At 40.7% G+C, this 21509-nt stretch overlaps 2 protein-coding genes across 3 annotated transcripts in view; one reads left to right on the forward strand and one right to left on the reverse strand.

Annotated features, from left to right (window-relative positions):
• The window catches only part of IRAK4 (interleukin 1 receptor associated kinase 4), a 78605-nt gene extending 75001 nt beyond the window's left edge, over positions 1-3604 (forward strand). For both annotated transcript variants that reach the window (XM_077472734.1, XM_077472733.1), the window contains exon 12: positions 36-3604. In XM_077472734.1, coding sequence (XP_077328860.1) covers positions 36-83 — 48 coding nt within the window. In that variant the 3' untranslated portion in view covers positions 84-3604. The remainder of the gene's footprint in view (positions 1-35) is intronic.
• Positions 3605-12439: 8835 nt separating this feature from the next.
• The window catches only part of TWF1 (twinfilin actin binding protein 1), a 54007-nt gene continuing 44937 nt past the window's right edge, over positions 12440-21509 (reverse strand). Inside the window, exons 6-9 of the mRNA XM_077472744.1 lie at positions 20281-20406; positions 18030-18180; positions 16096-16217; positions 12440-15654 (exon numbers count right to left, since the gene is read on the reverse strand). Coding sequence (XP_077328870.1) covers positions 15484-15654; positions 16096-16217; positions 18030-18180; positions 20281-20406 — 570 coding nt within the window. The 3' untranslated portion in view covers positions 12440-15483. The remainder of the gene's footprint in view (positions 15655-16095; positions 16218-18029; positions 18181-20280; positions 20407-21509) is intronic.

Here is a 21509-nt window from a genome sequence, read left to right on the forward strand (position 1 = left end):
CTTTTTTTTTTTATATTTTTGTTTTGTTTTTTTAGGTGCTGCATTCTCTAGAGGCTATAACCTACTCTTCTTCTGGTTCCTGATCAATGCAAACGGTTCAATTTTTTGTACATAGTATGCGATTTTATATTATAACAGCATTAAGCTCTGAAGTTACAGGGACAGCTATTTTCCCTAGTGTTTAAATGCCTTGACCTGACAATCAGGACAAGTCAAATATAAACTCTTCTCCATCTTCTCTTTGAATATCTCTTGGTAGTATGAAAATAGGTATATTTTGAGTAAGCAGATATTTAAAGTTATTAAGATGGTATTTACCTTAAACTTTTACAACCAACTTTGGCCTACAGGTAAGCCTAGATTAAGGCTTACCAGTAGGTCTAAGAAATATCTCCTAAACCTACGTGGTTTAGGAGATATTTGCCGAAAGATAGGCATCACTGTCTAGGGCGCATGTGGTGCACTGAGCATCCCGCTGTCAGCGTCGATATGCCGCGAGTGGCGTCTCCCGTGCGCATGCGTGGGAGTGGTGTCATCGTGGCTTCGCCGAATGACAGCGGCGGAGCAGCGAGACCCACCAAGAAGATGGAGGCTCCGGACTACAGGGGACAGCAGTGACTTCGCTGGCTCCTGTATCAGGTAAGTGACACATAATGCGATGCATAGTAGTCCATTATGCTTTACCTTTGCAGGGAATCATCAGGGTTTACTTCCTCTTTAAGCCCTAGTTCACACTATAAGCCGCATGTGAATCTTGCAGGAACCACATCACATTCCTGTGCAATTCACATGCGATTTCAGCGCAGTATGATGTGAGCCCATTCATTTTGACTGGACTCAAATCACACCAAAGTAGTGCATGCACCATTTTTGGAGCCGCACCACAACCATCCCGCATGGTGGTTTTATATAACACGATCCAGCGTGGGCAAACCGCACTGCATTTGCAATCCTTTTGGGGCGTTGTTCACTTTGTATTGACACCCACAGCAGATCCCAAACATATTGAAATGTGGTGAGGGAAATACACAGAGATCGCCGTTTCAAGCACAGCATAAGTGTAGACCTATGCTAAATTAGAGGGGCAAGGCTTAGGCCAGGCACTATGTTTGGAAGCATGTTACATTGAATAAACCCTACTGTGTGGCATTCAGAGTGCGGCTTTGTTTTCTGCCCTTCTGTTAATGCTGAGTGAGATGAGCTTATGGAAGCAGACACCTGGTGCAGTGAAGGACCTGAGAAATATTCACAAAGGCTTGGAGTGATGCAGGCTTTCTTTGAACTTTTGTCTTTAAATCAGAACTAACTCTACATTTAAGAAGACTGCAAGCGGGCAGCTATTTTATTGCAGAAGAGACATGCTATGGCCATTTCTACGGAAACAATATTTCAGTTTGGGTTCCTTTATAGGTTCTTGATCACTATTGGGCTGCAATCAATATTCAGTCTTTATTAGAACTGGTTACTGACATGTGCAAGCCATAGTGAAAGATGCAAGAAAAAGCTTTTACCAGTGAAAAGGTAGATGCTGAACAGTCTAGTACCTAGGAAAGACTTCTTTTAAACAGTAGAAAATACTGTTTTTTGCTGTGGAATCCTTCATTCATAGTTCAATATTTTCAATCTGAAAATGTTAACAAATATTTTGCCGCTATTGTATAAAACTAATAAAGTTTTTGTTAATATCCATGTGCAGCCAAACATTTACAGATTATGTACTGCCCAGATGAAACCTACCTTCAGTATACCTATTGTTTAAATTAAAATAAAATTCTCTAGTAACCAGCTCAATGAAAAGGGATTGGCAAAGGAGCAAATCTTGAAATATGTTAATAAAAGGCCTAATGACCCTAAACGTGATCATGCACAAAGAAAGGCATTATCTGGCTCTATATTTAAAAAAAAATTATTCCCCCCTAATTATAAGGAATTATTCAGCGTTCTTTATAAATACCCTCAGAAATTATAAAAAAAAAAGCTGGTAATGGTGATCTTTTTGCTGAGTTGTCCTTTATAAACAAGAATACAGTATGTCCAGTGAGACCAACAATGCTCTTCAGTAACCCACTGTTTTGCTGCTGCTTACAAAAATTTCTCTTGCGTCATCTGAGAGCTGGCTGTCTCTTCATGATTCTTGCATTCTTTCAGCTGGGCCTCTGATGATGCAACTTGGCATATGCACTTTAGCTTAGCCCGAGGCCCCCTGGGATGCGTGACATGGTATACCTAGATGAGGCCCCTTGAGGTGCAGGGAGAGTCCCCCCCCAAAAAATATGAGTAGAGGCGGTAGAAGTGAAATGATGGAAAGTGGGTGGGGAGGCCGAAGGTCCGCTTTAAAGAGACCTCGTCACCAGACCACTCATTTCAGCAACAATCTTCCCGTAAGATTGGCTGAATTTTCTGGCACATGCAAAGACACATTGCAAGTGAATAAATAATTTTAGGAAAAATAAAAATGCTGCAGGTAAGCTTTAAAAATCCTACTTTCTCCATGGATGGTTGCTGCCTCCTGTATACACACCAGATTTGAGAGTAACCCGACTACTTTATAGTTGTAAGGGCTCTTTTACACAGGGCAGATTCATGATGAGCTGCCCCGTGGATATCTGTTTGCTCAGCGGAGATCACTCTGTCGATCCCCGCTGAGCAGGAAGATGACTGGTCCGTCTCTGCACACTGTGCAGGGATGGACCTGTCACAGCGCCGCTCTCCCCTATGGGAGATCAGGTGACAACGGGCCGCAGACTCTGTCGTCACCCGATCGATGACGGAAGGAAAAGTAGGTTTTTCCTCCGTCACACTTTTTTGGATCGGAGCAGATGGGATGTCAGCGGACATGTCACCGCTGACATCCGACACTTGATAGAGGTCTATGGAGCATCCATTCAGGTCCGCCTGAAAAACTGACAGGCGGACCTGAACGGATCAACCGTGTGAAAGAGCCTTAAGTGTAATACCTTACATATTGTTTGTGTTGTATCATGTTTTTTGAATATTGACTACTTTATCACCAGCATATTCAAGGATCTTCTGAGGTAGCTACTGTAGCAAAACACGCTGAGATCTCACAGCCACCTATCTATACTTATTCTTGTGTTATTAGTGCATTGCAATTTTAACATGGTTTCTAGAATTAGTAAGCGGCATATAGGCTTATGATATCTGGTGTATACATGCTTTTATTTTTTGCCTTCTTTATGGTGTTTGATTTTAATTTTTGTATGTAATAAAACGTCCTTTTATTTATAGTCAAGTGTTATTTTCCTGAAATGTTGGGCACCAAAAGTTCTTGATTCTTTTATTTCACCAATTTCCTTTTTTGACAGGGATTTTTGGTGGTGCAAACCATAACCTTTATGTGATTCTTAAAGCATTTGTAACCCCCAAACCCTTTTTTTTTTTTTCCTTGGATTTCTTGGACCAAAAATTGGTTGCTTTATTAATCGTGACCAATTATGTCATATGCCTTTGAATAATGATTTGATTTGTTATATTTTTGGATGCATAAAATACACTTTTTGGTTAAGTTCTATTGGCAGATAGCATGTCTAATTTTATTGTTTTTCTTTTTTTTAATGCACAATAAAAAAAAATTTGTAGAGAAGAATAATACTTGGCTACGTGTTTTATTTCAAATGACATTTTGGGAGTAGGCAGTTACATTTAAAAAAAATACAATTTACAATTGACAAGGGACACCAACATACCCCGTTTCCCCGAAAATAAGACCTAGCATGATTGTCGGTGATAGCGGCAATATAAGCCCTACCCTCAAAATAAGACCTACAAGGACTTTAACTAGGGCTTATTTGGGGGGTAGGGCTTATATTGGAGCCATCACAGACAATCACGCTAGGTCTTATTTTTGGGGAAACAGGGTAGTTGTATCTTTCATTTTAAAAACTGCAGGATAATGGAGTTGTGGTAACTTGCCCAAGGAAGAAATAAAAAAATAATAAAATAAAATAAAAAGCAAGCATAATAAATAATAATAATATTCTTGCTATCACTAGAAAAAAAAAACAGCTTTTGAAAATTCGTTTGCAATAACTCCATCAGTATCACCAGCAAAGCAGCTTCATTATTATCCCATTAAAGAAGAGAATATGCGCTGCATTTTGAGATTTCATAATTTGCCACGTCACAAATGTTAATTCTCCATTACGAACGCTAGTTTGCTTCTGGCTGATCCTTGCTTCCGAGCATGCGAGCTTGTACTTTGGACTTTTGTCTGATGGACTTGTGTTCACACGCTCTGTAAAATTTGACAACAGACATTGGTCCATGGAAAATTTTAAAACCTACTATCCAACATTTGTCCGTGGAAAATCTGACAATTGTCTGATGGAGTATACAAACGGTCGGATTTTGCACCAACAGCCTGTCATCCCGTCGGAAAATCCTATTGTGTGTATGAGGCTTTAGGTTGTTTTACAAAGTGATCATTTACAATCACTTTAAGATTTTCCCTGGAACCCTCAATCAATCTGATTGCAAAGTGATTTTTTTTTTTTGAGTTAACAGTACTGTGGCCAGGAGTGTTTTTTTCATTACAAATCTAATACCAGTTGTTGTGGGAGGGTGGATTTTTGGATTCAATGAGAACCCACCCCCCCCCTTTTCCCTTAAGAATCTCATTTGGGCAAATGCTTTGGGGTCTAGTTTGTGGATTATTAATCAATATTAAGTAGCCATATAATTTGCACCACACTGGAAATATGGGGTAGAAACCTTGTTGTTTAGAAATATATTTGATGGGGTTGATGTTCTGTAACATTTTAATTTTATGTGCGGAGTACTTTTAAAAGGTGGGGTTTATGTACCCCCTTGGTTTTATAGATCTATGGAATAAAGGACATTGTTCTATTAAAGTGTATTGATATTCTTTCTGAGACCAGCCCTCTGAAAATCCTTTTAAAGTTTTGCGGTACACTATGCAAATTGGAAAGTGATACTGAGCTAGGGTGGTCGACAGCTTGCCCCCCTTCTTCCCACTGCTGTCCGATCATGCTATTAGCAAGGAAACCAAGTGAGAAGGACAGGCCTAGAACAATGCATGTAGAGAGGGGCCTTGTAACTTTGTAACTGAGAAAAGACTAGAGCCCCGACCCGCCAACCTACTGTTGCAGGGAGAGGACTAAAGTAATGGATGCCAGTTTGTGTTCAGTTTGATAGCGACAAGACCAGCATGGTCATTCAGAAAAACACCAGCTTACTACTCCAGCCCCTCTCCTGTAATAGCAGGTGGGCTCAGTACCAGCTGCCAGTCTGTTTTAATGAATTATGATGCTGTTTTACAGTCACCATCATTCTCTCTCTTCTTCCTCTAGCCCTGTGCTACCAATGCACAGAGATGAAGTAGAAGGGCAGCTCCTCCCAAAAAGTGCTCAAGACGAAGTTGTTGGCAACTTCACTTGACACAGGACTATTATGACTGTGACCATCAGGTGGTGCATTTTGTGCTGTAATTGTCAGTAGAATAAAGGGTTATGAGAGCACTCTGTGCGAAGACCCCTGCTTTCCTGCAGACAAGAAGCATGCAGTTAGTGGCAAGTAGCTTTGTCTGTGCTATAACCATACCTTTTCTTTATTCACTCTATCTGGATGGATATAGCTGATCAACAGCACTGTGAGTGTTCACATTCATTTATACAGGAGAATGAGGAGGAGGCAAATGCTTATTGCTGTGCTGCAACTCTCCGATGGGAACACCCAGACTGGGGTGCAGCTATAGCCATCATAATTTTAATTTTACAGCATAATGTAGTCATTGATCCAAATAAGATGAGTAGTGATGGTGTGGGCTTAACAAAAAAAAAAAAAAAAAAGTACCAGTTACTTACCGGTAACTGTCTTTCTGGGAAATCTTCCAGGACGGCACACCTGAGAGATGAGAGGCTCCTCCCTACAGGAAACACAATCAATCGACAGCTGTTTTAAGTCCCCACCCTTCCCCTTGATCCTCAGTTTGTAGAGAAGTAACTCCTGAACCAGGTTCACAAGGGAAATCATTCCTCATAGGTACTCACCTTCTAGTGTTCTAGAATTTTCCCTCCTCCAACGGGCGGGAAGTAGGCCTGCCGTCCTGGAAGATTTCCCAGAAAGACAGTTACCGGTAAGTAACTGGTACTTTTCTCAAGTCATCTTCCAGGACGGCACACCTGAGAGGATAAACAAGTACCTCAGGCCTACCTTAGGGTGGGGCCACTGCAAAACCCTCTTGGCGAACCTTGGCTCTGCAGTGAGCTTTACCTCCACTCCATACGCTCATATGCTTGATGAAGGCATGTTAGCTGGATCATGCGGCTGATCTGCAGGTCTGCTCCACAGATGTTCCTGCCTTTTCCGCTTCAGATGCAGTATCTAGGTGAAATGGGCTCTTAAAAATGGAATCAGAAAACATGTTAAACTTGTAGGTTAGCAATGTTGCCTATCTCACACATCTAACAACCATGGCCTATTATGCCTGTAGGTGCTACTTAGAACCACTAAAAAGATAAAATAAGAGACCTGTGTAAGACAAGGACACTACATTAATCAATAAGAGGGCCTGTCTTAACACTATCCTGTTGAGGGAAATAAAACTGCTTCCCTTTTATCTTTATGTCAGCAAAAGACCAAAGGGAAGCCTACTTAAGGGAAATAGATTAACAGAAGCTTGAACCCTGGGTTTAAGGCATGCCCAATCTATGTCCTTACTTACGCCTGAGAGCCTTCTTCAGGAGATTAAAGTCCCTAGCAGGAGTAGACTACCCATATTGCTATGTCTAGTTTTGCTAAAAGGGCAAAATGAAGGCCATGCACCGAGCCGAAACCTATTCGATCGGGTATACATCTTTATACTTCATCCTCAGGCCCTAATACTCCTCTGAACAGAACTCTCCAAGTTCTTACTAAACAGGGCGATTCATTATCCCCTTCCTCCAGTGTCCCATAACCCTACAGGGCTTCAACCCTAGGAAATGGTTCTGGCATCCCTGAATGCAAGTGGTCAAGGTTTTCTGACATGTGGCAGCTGCAGCCCGAACTCCTGGCCCCTCCATGGAAAAGAAGGCTGAAATACAAAAGGTGATACATGCATTATTAATATCACAAATAAAATGATCATAGATTGTGGGCACGGCACAATAGATTTAGACAGAAAGGACACAAGCATAGACAACAATGTTGTGTGCCTGAGTGTGACTAGCTAAACCAATATATCAAATATGGGAAGAGACCCAAATCTGAACCTCAACGTAGACAAACAGTCCTCATAGTCTGGTTTTCTGATGTGCTGCCAAGACGTAAAAACATTAAGACTCAAGCAAACCCTAAATGCTGCGTATTTCTTTAGTGCAGCTAGCTAGGTCATAACTGATATATAAATACGGAAAGGACAGGAACCCCCTTTACTGTTGTGCTTTACCTATGTACAGCAAAACAAGGCTATAAAGACAGAAAGACCCAAACTTCTATGTTGTGTATTTCTGACAAACCACCAAATACAGTTATAAGATTAATATGAACACCAACTCCCGTGTTGTGCATTTCTGCTATGCCACAGGGAAAAATATGGAACACAAGACAATCCTTTCTGTCATGCACTTCTGTAGTGTAGTTCAGATAGAACCAACACTGAGAAAGGACACGAGCAACCTGCAGCATTGTGTTTTTCTGAAACAGAAAGCACCAACAAGCTTCAATCTTGAGTATTTCTGCTGTGCAACAACAAAAGCAGACACTGAGGAAAAAGACAGACAGCCTTTACAGCTGCAATCTTTCTGGTCCGCTGCAAAATAAAACAATAACGCCATGATGAGTATTCCTGCTGTGTAGCAAAACCTCAATCAGAAGGGACAGATAAGTTTAGGGTTCCCACACCCGTGCGACCCAACCTGCGACTTGGGACTGCAAGACGCATGAGAAGTCATATACTATGGCTTCCAATGGGTACCATTTGTGTCTGTGCGACACCAGCAGTCCCTGATTCCTGGATCCACAGACCTCAAGATTACACAGGTCGCAGGGAAAAAAAAAAAAAAAACAAATAGCAATTTTCAGGTCGAACAAGTAAGGGGTCCCCAATGCTGTGACTCCCTGGAAGATTGCAGCCAACAAACCCCTGCTGTGTATCCCTAAGATGCAGAAAGGTAGATCCATGAGAAACACTGCTTAGCCTGATATACAAACGATAAGGCAGTAAATATAGGACATACAGGACACAAACATTCAATCTTTGTGTATGTCTGATGTGTAGTAATATACCAATACTGAGCAGAGAGGCCACCATCCTCAATGTGTCTCTCAGCTGAGCAGCAAAAACAAAATCAGAAAAAGACAAGCAACCTTCACTGCTGTGTCCTTTCTGATATGCAGCCAATAAGGCAGTATATGCAAGACATAAAAGGACAGACAACCTTCAATCTTGTATATGTCTGATGTGCAACAATATAACAATTCTGAATAGAGATAGCACATCCATATTGAAGCGATTTGGCCTTGCGACTCAACATGTCAAATCGCATGGCTAAAATCAGCACAACACCACTTTGTGGTGCTACACGGATTACCAAAGGCAGTATATGTACTACACCTGGCAGGGGTTCAATTTGTATTTCTACTATGTAGCCCAACAAATTTGAACCATCAATTTTCACTGCTGCCTTTCTGATAAGGCAGTAATACAGGACACAAAAACCTCACAGACCTTAATGCTGTATAAATCTGATGTGCAACAATAAAACACTATGAATAGAGATAGCACATCCATATTGAAATGATTTGTCATGCGACTCAACATGTCAAATCGCATGTTTAAACTCGGCAGCCATTGCTGTTAATAGCACTGTCTGAATCAGCACAGCGCCACGCAAATCAGGACCATCAGACTTCACTGCTGCCTTTCTGATAAGTAACCAACAAGGCAGTAAAACTGGACACAAAGCCCCACAGACAGACCTCAATCTTGTGTATGTCTGATGTGCAACAATATAACCATTATGAGCAGAGATGTCACCAGACACAATGATGTGCATTTCTGCTGTGCAACACAAAACCAGAAAGTACAGACCACCTTCACTGTTGTATTTTTCTGATCTGTAGCCAAACAAAGCAGTACCTTTAGTATATAAAGGACAGCAAACAAGCTTCAGTGCAGTGCATTTCTGATGTACAGCAATATAGTCCTTATTAAGCAGAGATGTCACAAATCTCAATGTGTATTTCTGCTGTGCCACAAAAACATCCCAGCAAGCACAAACCTTCACTACTGAGGTCTACTGGTGTGCAGCCAATGAGGAGTCATGGTCTATCCCTTTATGAAATAACCAACAGGCAATTTATTTCATAGGCATAGCCTGGGCTGTAGATACTAAACCTTCACCACCAGAGAAGGAACAGATCCTAAAATGGTTGGACACCCTACTATTAGTAGTAGTTGTTGTCCTACCTTACCTCCATAGACTGAGCAAACGCTAGCCAGAACCTATCCAGGTGGTGCTGATTAGCAACTAAAGTCTCAATGAGCCCAGCCCTAGAGACCAATTTAAGACCTCTCTAGAAGAAGTGGTTACCAGTTTAGCCTGGGAGGTAAATAGCTATTTGCAGGCTTCAAACAATCAATTATGTAGCTCTTGCATAGGTTTGCACAGAAAATCCTCAATTAAAAGGATGTAGGGAGCGATCTATGGTGAATCGCCTTTAGATCTGCCACTGAGTGGATTGTAGCCCAAACCAATAAAAAAAAAAAAGTTTCTTCTTACCTCCTACACTATAATATAAACACAGTGTAAAGGTGGAGTGGGAGGTTGGAGCTTATGAAAGTTAACTATAGCAGGCAACCCCCAAAAGGAGGATCTGTGACAAGGGAACCCCTACTGTGCCACACAGTAGCTTGGTCTCTGCCCCTCCTTGAATGTTAGGTCAGCTTTTAAACATTGTGAAGCAACTTCAGATTCCTAGCAGCTGGGCTAATAGGGCCGGTAACCTAGTGCACCTGCTGACCAGGGGAGCTTCTGAATCCACCAACCACTGCCCAATTAATAACTTGTTCAGTGGTATACCTGGCCTGTAAGTAACTTTGTATCTACCAGGTCCCCTCTGTACGTTATATTCATCCCTACTAAATGTACCACAACTGGGCATGTAGGGAGAGGCTGGCAACCTACTGCTGCGATAACCACAGTGTCTCTGCTGTAAGAGGGAGCTGTGGCTGGTGGTTTTAGCAGTGGCGTCTGCGCTATTTGTATCCCGACCCCAGGTTCTGCACTGCACCAGTCAGTATATACACGGGGAAGGGGGAGCAATGGCCTACCTACCTCTTTCTCATCTGAAGTGGTTTAGGCACACTCGTTCCTCTGCACCACCTGTCCACCATACAGCTTCTCTGATGTAAGAGGGGCTGCAGCTGGTGTTTTTAGCAGAAGCTTAAGGGCTATTTGAATCCAGACCCCAGGTGAGATCTCAAATGCCCAGGAACCCTCTGGCTGGAATTGGGGATTTTGCAGCTAAATTCCCACGGCAAAAGGAAAGTAAAGCACTCACCGTTGTCGTCTTCCTCTTTTTGCCACAGCCAGCGGGCTTGCTTTTCCATCCTTATGGTCCACACGCAAGGAGGATAGCCGCCAAAGTGCTTCCCCCCCCCAACTGCTGTCCCCATAGGGAGGTGCCAGGTTAGGCTGTGTCCTGCACTGTACCAGTCAGTCTATATACATGGGGGGGGGGGCAATGCCTTCCATTCCTCATTCCCATCTTCATATCTGAGGTGGTTAAGGCAGACATCCACCGTAGTAAACTGGTGCCTCCTCGCTCTAGAGAAAGGAGGATGTGGGCGCCTGCTCCTACTGACTCACAGCCTTCCCTCCTGGGTAAGAACGCCGCTGCCATTTTCCCGAAGTTTGAAAATGACGCGGTGCTTGTTGCCACGCCCTCTCCGGCAGCCCACGCGAGCTACCGGGGACCCAGGAGTCGGGGACAAGATCCCCCTGGAAAGAACCGATGGCCAGCACCCCCGTCTGAACAGCCACCTGTACAGGTAAGGAGGGGGAGACAGGATAATGGCCCCTGAAGTTCTGGGTACACCACTGTACCCAGGGTCCTTCAGCTCTCAGGGGGGCTCTTCCAATTTCTGCTGCCCGACCTGAGGAAAAGATAGGGGAACCCCCCAGGAAGGACAAGAATATCCTACCAGACCCAGAGGCTTCCCAGGCTTGTGGTCCGGCTCCCAGGGGGAGACCACCAGCCCCAGGCTTCGGGTCATTTGGAAAAAAACAAACAGTTTCGCTGTGTAGGGAGAAACACAATCAAAAAACTGAGGATCAAGGGGAAGGGTGGGGACTTAAAACAGCTGTCGATTGATTGTGTTTCCTGTAGGGAGGAGCCTCTCATCTCTCAGGTGTGCCGTCCTGGAAGATGACTTGAGAAAAAAAAGACAGATAGATCCTTGTACTAGCACAGGCCACATGCAGAGTGGAATCTCAGCAAGACTGGGTATATCACACTGATCCCCGGGCAACTGGCTACTTTCCATGTAAGTGGTTGTTTTTGTAATAAAGAAGATTGCTTTTATTTGCAAATTTTTTCCTCATTGGGCTCCTTGGTGGCTTTCTTTCTTAGTACCTCATCTGGACATGGTATTAGAGTTTTTTTATATGATTTTACACGACGCTACCTTTCACCAGATATAGCTGGGCTGTTTGTTGAACTGCACATGGTCCACACTAGACACTGCACCTAAGGGCCACAAATAACCAATTTGGTGGTAGAATTCATGACAGACTGGTTCCATCTAACAGTTGTGTTTGTGCTGGGGACAATTTGTTTGGTTTTTGATCCAATTCGGACCAGGTGCTTCTTGCGTCTTCTGGGGTGGATACCACAAGGATATAAAACACTATGGTGATAGTTCTTTAGGTCGCCCATAGATAAGCTGATCCTCCACGTGTCAAAAGGGTTCTTGTTTCATATGGCTTAATTTCTGGTACACTTTTGAACCGTATGCACACAGAAATTTGGGCATGGACTAGTAGTTATTTTTTTGTTAGAATGTTTGTTTTTCTTAAAGTGGTAGCAAACTCTACTTTTATTTACCTACAGGTAAGCTTATAATAAAGCTTACCTGTAGGTTAAACAAATCTCCTAAAACGTGCAGCGTTCCATTCCTGCAGAGCTCTGTCACAGTCTACGCATGTGCGAGAGTGACTTCATCTCGGTTTGGCCATTAAAGAGGCTGTAGCCCAGAAGGTAGACTGGGTGAAAATGGAACCCTCTGCAGCAGTGAAAATGCGCCGCTGGAGGGCTTCTTTTCAAGGTAAGTCTTTCATAATGTGCTGGTATGCAATGAATATTAGTGCATTATGCCTTTATTTTGCAAGGAGAGAGGGTTTTTTTTTTTTTTTTTGACTACCACTTTAAGATAATAATAATAATCTGGAAAGCAGGAATCAAACAAACACACGGATGCTTTTAACTAAGGTTTATTCAAATATTCTTCATCATGTGTAGGATACTTTTGAAATCCATCCCATCATTTGATGATCGTATGTACATATCAAACAAATTTTCACGACTACATTTAAATATTATTGCAATTAGTCCAGAATTATAAAGTTGCATAACAGAATTGCATTAACTGTAAAACCATGCCATTCTTACAAAATCATTTCATTATACAGCAAACACACATACTATATCTAAAGTTAAAGCCTTCAAAAGGTGCTGCAGCTTTTAGACAGAGAAAGCTGCAATATAAAAACTAGATGTAGTTAAGCCCATTCACAGACTGGACTTGATCATTCAAGTATATTGTAATGGCCTAAAGAAAAGGAGCATTTTTTTTATCCTCAGAGAGGGTACAAATTGAATTCCTGAATACAGTCAAAATAGGTATGTGGTACAAAACACATCAGATTGATCTTTGGTTATATAAAAAGCAAGGCTTTGCTGATTATCCTACCACAGTAGAATGATTTTAAATATTAGATTATCAAAAGCTCAAGATATCTGCCAATGTATGTAGGAGGTAGCTAATCGTGTTTCTATTATATAAAATATAATTAATGTCTTACACGTTTTATTGGGACGCTCCACTAAACATTACTGGATATTACATAATGAGCAGATTGTGCTGTATATATTTCAACATCCCAGTTCAGAACAATAATGTTTCAAGCCAGAATCTTGCTCCAGTTCTTTGTTCTGAGCAGGGAGCTGCTATAGGTTAAATATCCCAGTTTGTGCTTACAAAGATTTATACCAACACCTTCCTGTAAAGTTTCAGGAAGAGCTTAGTGCAGGATTTGTCAATAAAAATCTGCTTCATAGTGCTGCAGAATTAAACATTGCATTTTTATATTTTTGGAAAATATTATTCATCTTGGAAGTAAAAGTCTCAGCTAAACCTGAATTTGTAACTATAAAGTAACATGGCCTCAGCAGTTATATTCTCTCCTTTTTATAGCCCATATTGATTAATATGTATAAAAATGCCAGAATTATTATCTTCTTTCTACTCACACATAATCACATAGTGACTGTTTCCAGAGTAAACTGCTAAAGAACACACACAGCAGTGAAAAGTTACACAGAGAAGCTATGTAACATACTTTCTTGTACTTTGTCAGTTATGTTAGCAGCAGAAGAGACCTTTCTCAATAGTTACCTACCTGCTAAAAAAAAAAAAAAGTCACTATACTTGAATTTCTTAGCAGCCAGTTTTTGAAAATTCACCTCTTTGATGACATGCATTTTACACTTCTGTGTAGAATACCAGCTTCCCTGGTTTATCTGGTGGTCTCATTCTCTGCAGGCTGTATGAACCAGCAGGGGGTAACATTGTGTGGGCAGAGAAACAAGTATTTAACTCAATTAGTACAATACCTGCACCAGCCAGCAAAGAGGTGGCATTTGAACAAACGAGTCGACCAAAATAAATTTATAGTGACTCTTCTTTGAGCAGGTATGTCCTTATATACAAGTGTCTCTGTGCTAACAAAGTCACTTTAAACAGTTGCTTTTGGGTCAGGGAGGATGTTCTGTGTGTTCTAGAGACCCAGAACACCACAAATAAAAAAACGTGATCTATTTTGTAGGCAAGTACCAGAAATAAAAATTGCTTTGACTCAGAAGAGCTGGGTTTTAAGTCATGTCTAAGATTTCACCAATATACATTGCTAGTATTCCCTACTAAAATATTTATGAGCACCATGAATGCTTCATTAGCTTCAAGTATCATGGATAGTAAAATTATTACTTATAGGATTTCCCTGTGTGGAATGAACATAAAATGTTATTTCCACAGTGTTCAAAATGAAGCTTTGATAAATTTGCATCACAGCAAAGTAGTGTTTTTCAGGTTTTTATTCCTAAAGCATGGAACTTTTAGTGTTGCATAGTTTACTTTCATGTACTTAACATGGGCCCTGCTACTTATTTAAATGCATAGATATAAACCATACCCCTCCAGATTATTATCTGGTGAAATCCATCAATTATTAGTAATTTCTCATTAATAGAAATATCTGAGGATTAAAGAGACACAGTCCCGTTTGGCTTTTATCAGCCACAAGCCCCCAATTATTGGTATATTGTGCATAGAAATGGAGTAGTAGTGGTTGGGATTTGGTGCACAGCAGTGTTCTGAGTGAACAGCAACAGATGCAATGCACTGTATATCAAGTGATGTAGAGACAAGTATAAAATGTTCTACTGAATGGCTGAGGTAAATACTTACTGAGTGCTGGTTACTGGAATGGCTGCACCAGGCAGCCACAGATTAGGATTTCATAAGATACTAAATCCAAGTAAATCATAAAATATACACATTAAAAAAAAAAAAATAGTGTTTTCTCTACTTATAATACAGAACTAGAGCAGACAAAATCTATTGCATATTACCAACCTATTTTAAAAGTAAAAGATGGTGATGGATAAATCAACCAAATCAGAACCTAAAAAAGGAAAATGCCAAATGGGTTGATTTGCTTAGAAAAAGTAAAAGAAAAGAATCCTACATTTCATATTATCAAGCAATCTACTTTAACAAAACCAACACATCAATGACATGCTGTACGGTCATCATTCTTTTGAAAGACTGTACGCTGTGTAGATCAGGAATGCACTGCCACACATCTCTACTTCATCCATTTATGTGTATACGTAACACACTAGAACACTATATTCTTCCAGCCTGAAATTAAAAAAGGGAGTAACATAAAAAGGTGCAAGTGGAGTTTACGACATGGAATGACACACCTAAAGAGACACTGGGCCTCATGACTAAAAGCATCTGAGAGAATTGTGCCATTTTCTCAAACCAATCAAATTCCCCCTTTATGCTTTCAGTGCAACATAGGAGAATATGATTGATTGCTATAAGTAACGAGAGCTGTTCCCATCAGACCCTTTTGATCATGAGGCACTTTGTATTCTGCCTACAAAAATAAAGGCATGGAATGATTACAGTCTTGTATCTCCACACATGATGTCTTGCTTCTAGATGCTGGTCTAGTCGCTGGTTGTTTCAGCTTCTGCTGGACCCCTGATCAGCCTCCTTATACCCCTCTTCCCTGCTGGGCCCTTGGGCTTTGCAAAATTTTGCTTGTGTGCATGTTGCTTCGGGTGTACTTCATCATAAAGGAAGTCTGAAGTTAGTTCTTCCCCATTGTCTATCTCAATCTGTGTAAATGAAAATGAAAAGACTGAAGAGTCCTGGTTGTGCCACTGTTTATATGCAATATATACGATCAACAATAATATATGAAACTGAAATGTTAGCAAGGAAAAATATCTGCAACATGTAGCCCACAAAAGATTCCAAAGGGAAAAATTAACAGCACTTTGCTCATGGTAGTACACAGTTCTCCAACGTATAGAACACTGTACTGCACATAGCATTAGAAGTATCATTCCCTCTGCACATTTGTAAGACGGTTACAATAAAAAAATATTGTGGATAAACTAAGCATACCCCTTATTAAAAAAGCAAATACTAAATGATGCTATGGTGTTTAAAACTGGCGGAGAAAAAAAGTCACAAATGTAAAAAGGTTATATTATATATACACACTAACAAAATACAGAAACAACCTTCAAACAGAAAATAAAGCAAAAACTTACCTTTTTGGCAATTTCCATCATCAGCCTGTTTTCAATAACATCTAACAAAGGGCTCTTGCAGCTGGAATACAGCATACGCTCTCGTATACTGCATGTATAGCCCGGCATTGAATAAATAAACACTGAAAAAAACAAAATGCACATAATGTTAGTAGACTCACAGGAGTATTTATGATTCAGTATTGTATCTTTTTAGCAAGTGCACTTGTTAGGTTACAGCCTTATTCCAAAATGTATTAAATTCATTATTTTCCTCAAAATTGTACAAACAATAGGTTCCACATAGGTTGGGCTTGTGTCTTTTTCGACCTCACCTACTACTATGCAAAAAAAACAAAAAAAAAAACAAAAAACCCTATGGGTCCTTTCACACGGGCAGTCTGCATTTTGATCAGCAGGGGATTCGCTCACAGATTCCCTGCTCACTGGAGCAAAGCAGGGTGGATGATAGGTCAGTGTCCACTCAGTTTTTGCAGCGCTCTGAGTGGCCGGGAGTAAAGGGACTCTGATCTTAAGGAACACTCTGGACTTAAAAAACAACGTTATGAAAATGATTTAATGGATACAAAAAACTACCACTTGTGCAAACGTAAAAAAATGACAACGTTGTCAAGCTACTCAGATAACCATCATGCACCACCACACAAAGTCCATACTGCAATAAGTCTATGGGGATACATGGGCTCTTCCACAGACAGTGGGAAAAGGGATGAGATTATGCCAATGGTAAATCACTCTATCCACAGAGACCAACCCTGGAATTTCTTCAATCGAAGGGTATAACAATCCACATAGAATGCAGCTGAAGCTGAGCGTTCAATAGAACCGCAATGAGGGTATTGCAGGCTGGATGGGGAGGTTATGGCGGGATGGGAATGGGAATAGCTGGCTATACCTTGAATGAGGTCTATGGATGAACAGCAGAACCAGTCACAAAAGTTGGTGTAATTCAACCCCCCCCCCCCCAACAGGAGATTCACAGCCACATGTCACTAGGTGAATAAAGACTGGTGAGGATGCAACAACATAAATCCCATATAGCAATCACTGGGCATCATGTAGCTGCTAATTCATCAGTATGCTCACCACCTCTTGTCTCACAGAAGGGGAGGGGATGTAGCAAATCATGATTTTGTGTGTAGTCCATGCTTGCCAGTTTCAGTTACATAGTCCAATACCCCAGGAGGATTGACGCCCTACGAAGCCAGCCTGCTTCCCAATAGCTGGGCAGGGTGGGTCAGGAAGGATCACCTGAGTTACATGGTGACATTGCGCTGACCAGTTTCGTTCACCTATCAGCAAACTTCTTCAGAGCAAGGAGCAGTGGGTCGAGTCTTAAATATCCCACTGTGAACTGACATATTCATTTACAGTCACCGGGTGTTCTCAGAGTACACTTCTCTAACATAACAGATGCTCACCACCATTCACATTAAATACAAAGTGCATATGAAGAGCGACCCACACAATCTCACTTAATTATAAAGACACATGAATATGAATGGAAGATTTACCAGTCTAATTAGACTAAGCAGCCCAATTAGGTCTACCCGAAAAACCTGATAGGCTGACCTGATCAGATTGCCTGTGTGAAAGTACCCTATATATAAATTTCTGCTTTCACTTATCAAAAGTTGCAGTGACATGATGCTGACTGTACTGGCTGTCCAGCAGGCTTTAGGGTAAATCTTCACAGATATAGCAAAAAAATAAATAAATACCAAAATGAGTTCCAACCATTATGTAATCTTCCCAAAACTACACTTAACAACAGACACGTTTTGACAAATGGCACAATCTGAATGCAGAGCTCACAGCCACAGCATGGGAGAAGTAGAGGGAAGTTTTCCCTTTCAACACTTTAGGTTATGCAGTCCATTTAGTTTAGTAACGTCCAACACTCTAATAATACATGAAGAATCTAAAAACAGTACCTATAGAATTCAAATAGTCTCCTTCATGTGAATGCTTGTACAAGAAAAAGTGGTAGCGTGCAGCATCCTTCGGAACTCTTGCCGGCAAATCCTTCATTTCTGTGTATGCAGTGTTTGCCAAAACAATGACTTCATTTGGTATATCTATTTTCTGTAGACATTAAACATAACTGTTAATAAAGACAGCTTAAATAATACAAAGAGAGAAGACGGTTAGGTGGCCACATAATGCAATTGTACAGGGCATATGAATGCAGGTTGTGATGCCTCTACTAAAGATATTACGTTGCAAGTGTAAACACACAGCAAATTAAACCCTTACATGCAAACGTATTATATATACACAATATGCTTTGTATTATACAAAAAAAAAAAAAAAAAAAAAAAAAAAAAAAGGTTGGGCAGTGGCGCAACCAGATAGTTAAGAAAATAATTACAGGAGTCCATAAAAGAGCTCTGTGTAGTGTGAGGACAGCCTGTGTCAGGGCCAGCCTTGTGGGGGAAGTTAAAGCAAGTGCCAAACATGCAGAAAAAGAGAATAAATGTGCCTCTGAGTTAAGACTTCAAATTTATTGGTACATAGGTGCGTTATAAACTCAAATGGAGGTTAGGGAGAATAGGCACATGTTGAGTCAGTAGGACGCTGTAAAAATGTTCCCGTGGCTCTCTCAACCTTTTGTGATGGCTATCCCATCCCACAGGATGCTCGGTGATCAGCTTGAGAAAGAAGCGAGCTCTGTCTTCAACTGTCCAGTGCACATGCGCCAAAACGTTGTCGTGAGCAAACTAGTGACGCCATCATGCCCAAAGCTGCGTTCCAGCCCTCACCATCGAGCTCCAGCTACTCTCCAAGCCTCGCTCTTGGTTCTACACAATCACCAAGCATCCTGCAGGATGGGATAGCCATCACAAAAAGGAAAGTTTTTACAGCCGGGTTAGAGGACAGCGTCCTACTGACTCAACATTAAAATATACCTCTGGAATCACAGGGATCACCATCTAATGTGTGGTCAATAAATCATATGTCAAGACACGCAGACATGTAGATTTTATTTGTTAATTTATTAGTATACAAACTTCATTCATTCATTGGTAAACAATAAATATAATTTATATCAGAATTGGTTGGTCCAACCCAAGTCAATTTAGCATTAGCTGCTGCTAATCTATGGCAATTGGAACATGACAGTTCCCGTTCAGTAATTTGTATTTAGGCAATGTAAAAAGTAAATCAACAACCTGGACCACTACCTATACTGAATATTCCACATACTGTAACTGCACTAATCAGCATTAGGCTGAAATTCAATACAGAAGTCATATAGCTTTCTTGTATTTCTTCCTCACATTTCAGACATGTGCTTACACAGCCAATACTAGTGTGTATAAATGTAAGCTTGCAATCAATAGCCTAGTGTAGACTTTTCACAGAGAGCTGTTTACCCTTTTCATTATGCCATGACCCTACTGCGATATAAAATTATGACTGGCCCAGTCCATGAAATGTACTACTTTTGCTATAAAGGTAAAGTAACCAAGTAAGTAATGTTTACTAACCTAATATATAACCTGCAAACACCCTGCAAAAATGTGTTTGCTTCAAAATCTCCAGCAGTGCAAAGTTTGTTTACAGTCATTGGCAAAAAAATAAAAATAAATAAATAATTCAAAATGTGGTTCTAGCTTAGACCTAGGTTTACATTAGTGTGGTTCTGCGTGCAGTGTTTGCACGGGCACAGCAGCCCATTCATTTCAATGAGCTGTTGTGCCTGCGTATTTCTGTAGGAAAAAGGTTCCTGCACCTTTTTTAAAATGCGGCTGCAGGGAAACCGCATGGTGCTTTGGTACCATGCAGTCCTGTATGCAGGAAACTGCGTTGTCCTTTTTTGTGTGTGGCACCCGCGTTTTCTTTAAAAGCACCACATTTTGTGAGTGGCTACATGCCTTACAGCCGGGCTTGTTCCATATAAACAATGAGGCTGCACTTTCATATTTTTTTTCAGAATTTCACTTTAAAAAAATAATTTTACAGGATGAAAAAAAAATATTTTACAGAGGAATACATGGAAACTACTAGATATTACATAACGGTAAATCAAAAATAATCATGTGTGCATTAAACAGCTTTATCCTGCAAAAGATCATGGTGACATTATATACAATCTGCATTGCATATATTAAAAAATCATCTACATCAAATATATCACATTTCATTTGCAATAGCCAATATTAAAAATCAAGTTCTACATACCAACTGAACATAGTTTAGTTTATGGTTTTTTAGCTGTTCAAGTGCCTGGAATGCATCTCTCTGTATTGGGAAAGCAACCCCTTGGAGAGTCTGTTGTTTTGTGTCTACTCCAATATCCGTTTGAATCTGAAATATTAGGCATAACCATTCATAATTGGATGAAATAGCCCGTGTTTAGGTACAGCAATAAAGCATCAGTTCCCCAGCCAAACATGAATTTTCAACACTGTCAAATATATTTAATTTGCTGGATCATGCAATTTTTATTTAATAGTCTGCTTTAAGTTATTTGCTTACATCTGTCTTAACATTTTTTCAACAAAACCATTAATGTTTGAGGACTTTGGATACAAACTATTTTTTTCCAGGTATTAGATGAATGACTATAACGATACAAAACAGTATAAAGTGTTTTTCAGCATTGATGGTAGTATAATAAAATTGGACATGTAAGGAAGGTTAATAGAATAATAGATTAAGGCCTTTCTGTGAAGTAGTGAAAGCAGATGAAAAAAAAAAAACAACAAACACTAAATGTAATATTCTGTATGCAAAGGATATACAGTATCTCACAAAAGTGAGTACACCCCTCACATTTTGGTGAATATTTAATTATATCTTTTCATGTAACAACACTGAAGAAATGGCACTTTGCTACAATGTAAAGTAGTGAGTGTACAGCTTGTGTAACAGTGTACATTTGCTGTCCCTTTAAAATAACGCAACAGACAACTGCTGGCAACAAAACTGAGAACACCCATAAGTGAAAATCTCCAAATTGGGCCCAATTAGCCATTTTCCCTCCCTGATGTCATGGGACTCGTTAGTGTTACAAGGTCTAAGGTGTAAATGGGAAGCAGGTGTGCTCTCACTCTCTCATACTGGGCACTGGAAGTTCAACATGGCACCGCATGGCAAAGAGCTCTCTGAAGATCTGAAAAAATAAAATAAAAATGTTGCTCTACATAAAGATGGCCTAAGCTATAAGAAGATTGCCAAGACCCTGAGACTGAGGTGCAGCATGATGGCCAAGACCATACCGCAGTTTAAAAGGACAGGTTCCACTCAGAACAGGCCTCACCATGGTCGACAAAAGAAGTTGAGTGCATGTGCTCAGTGTCGTATATCCAGAGGCTGTCTTTGGGAAATAGACGTATGAGTGCTGCCATCATTCCTGCAGAGGTTGAAGGGATGGGGGGGGGGGGGTCAGCCTGTCAGTGCTCAGACCA

This window comes from Lithobates pipiens, unplaced genomic scaffold (genome assembly GCF_037356315.1).
Source record: "Lithobates pipiens isolate NorthernLeopardFrog02 unplaced genomic scaffold, aLitPip1_a1.2 Scaffold_8, whole genome shotgun sequence".
NCBI classification, from domain to species: Eukaryota; Metazoa; Chordata; class Amphibia; order Anura; family Ranidae; genus Lithobates; species Lithobates pipiens.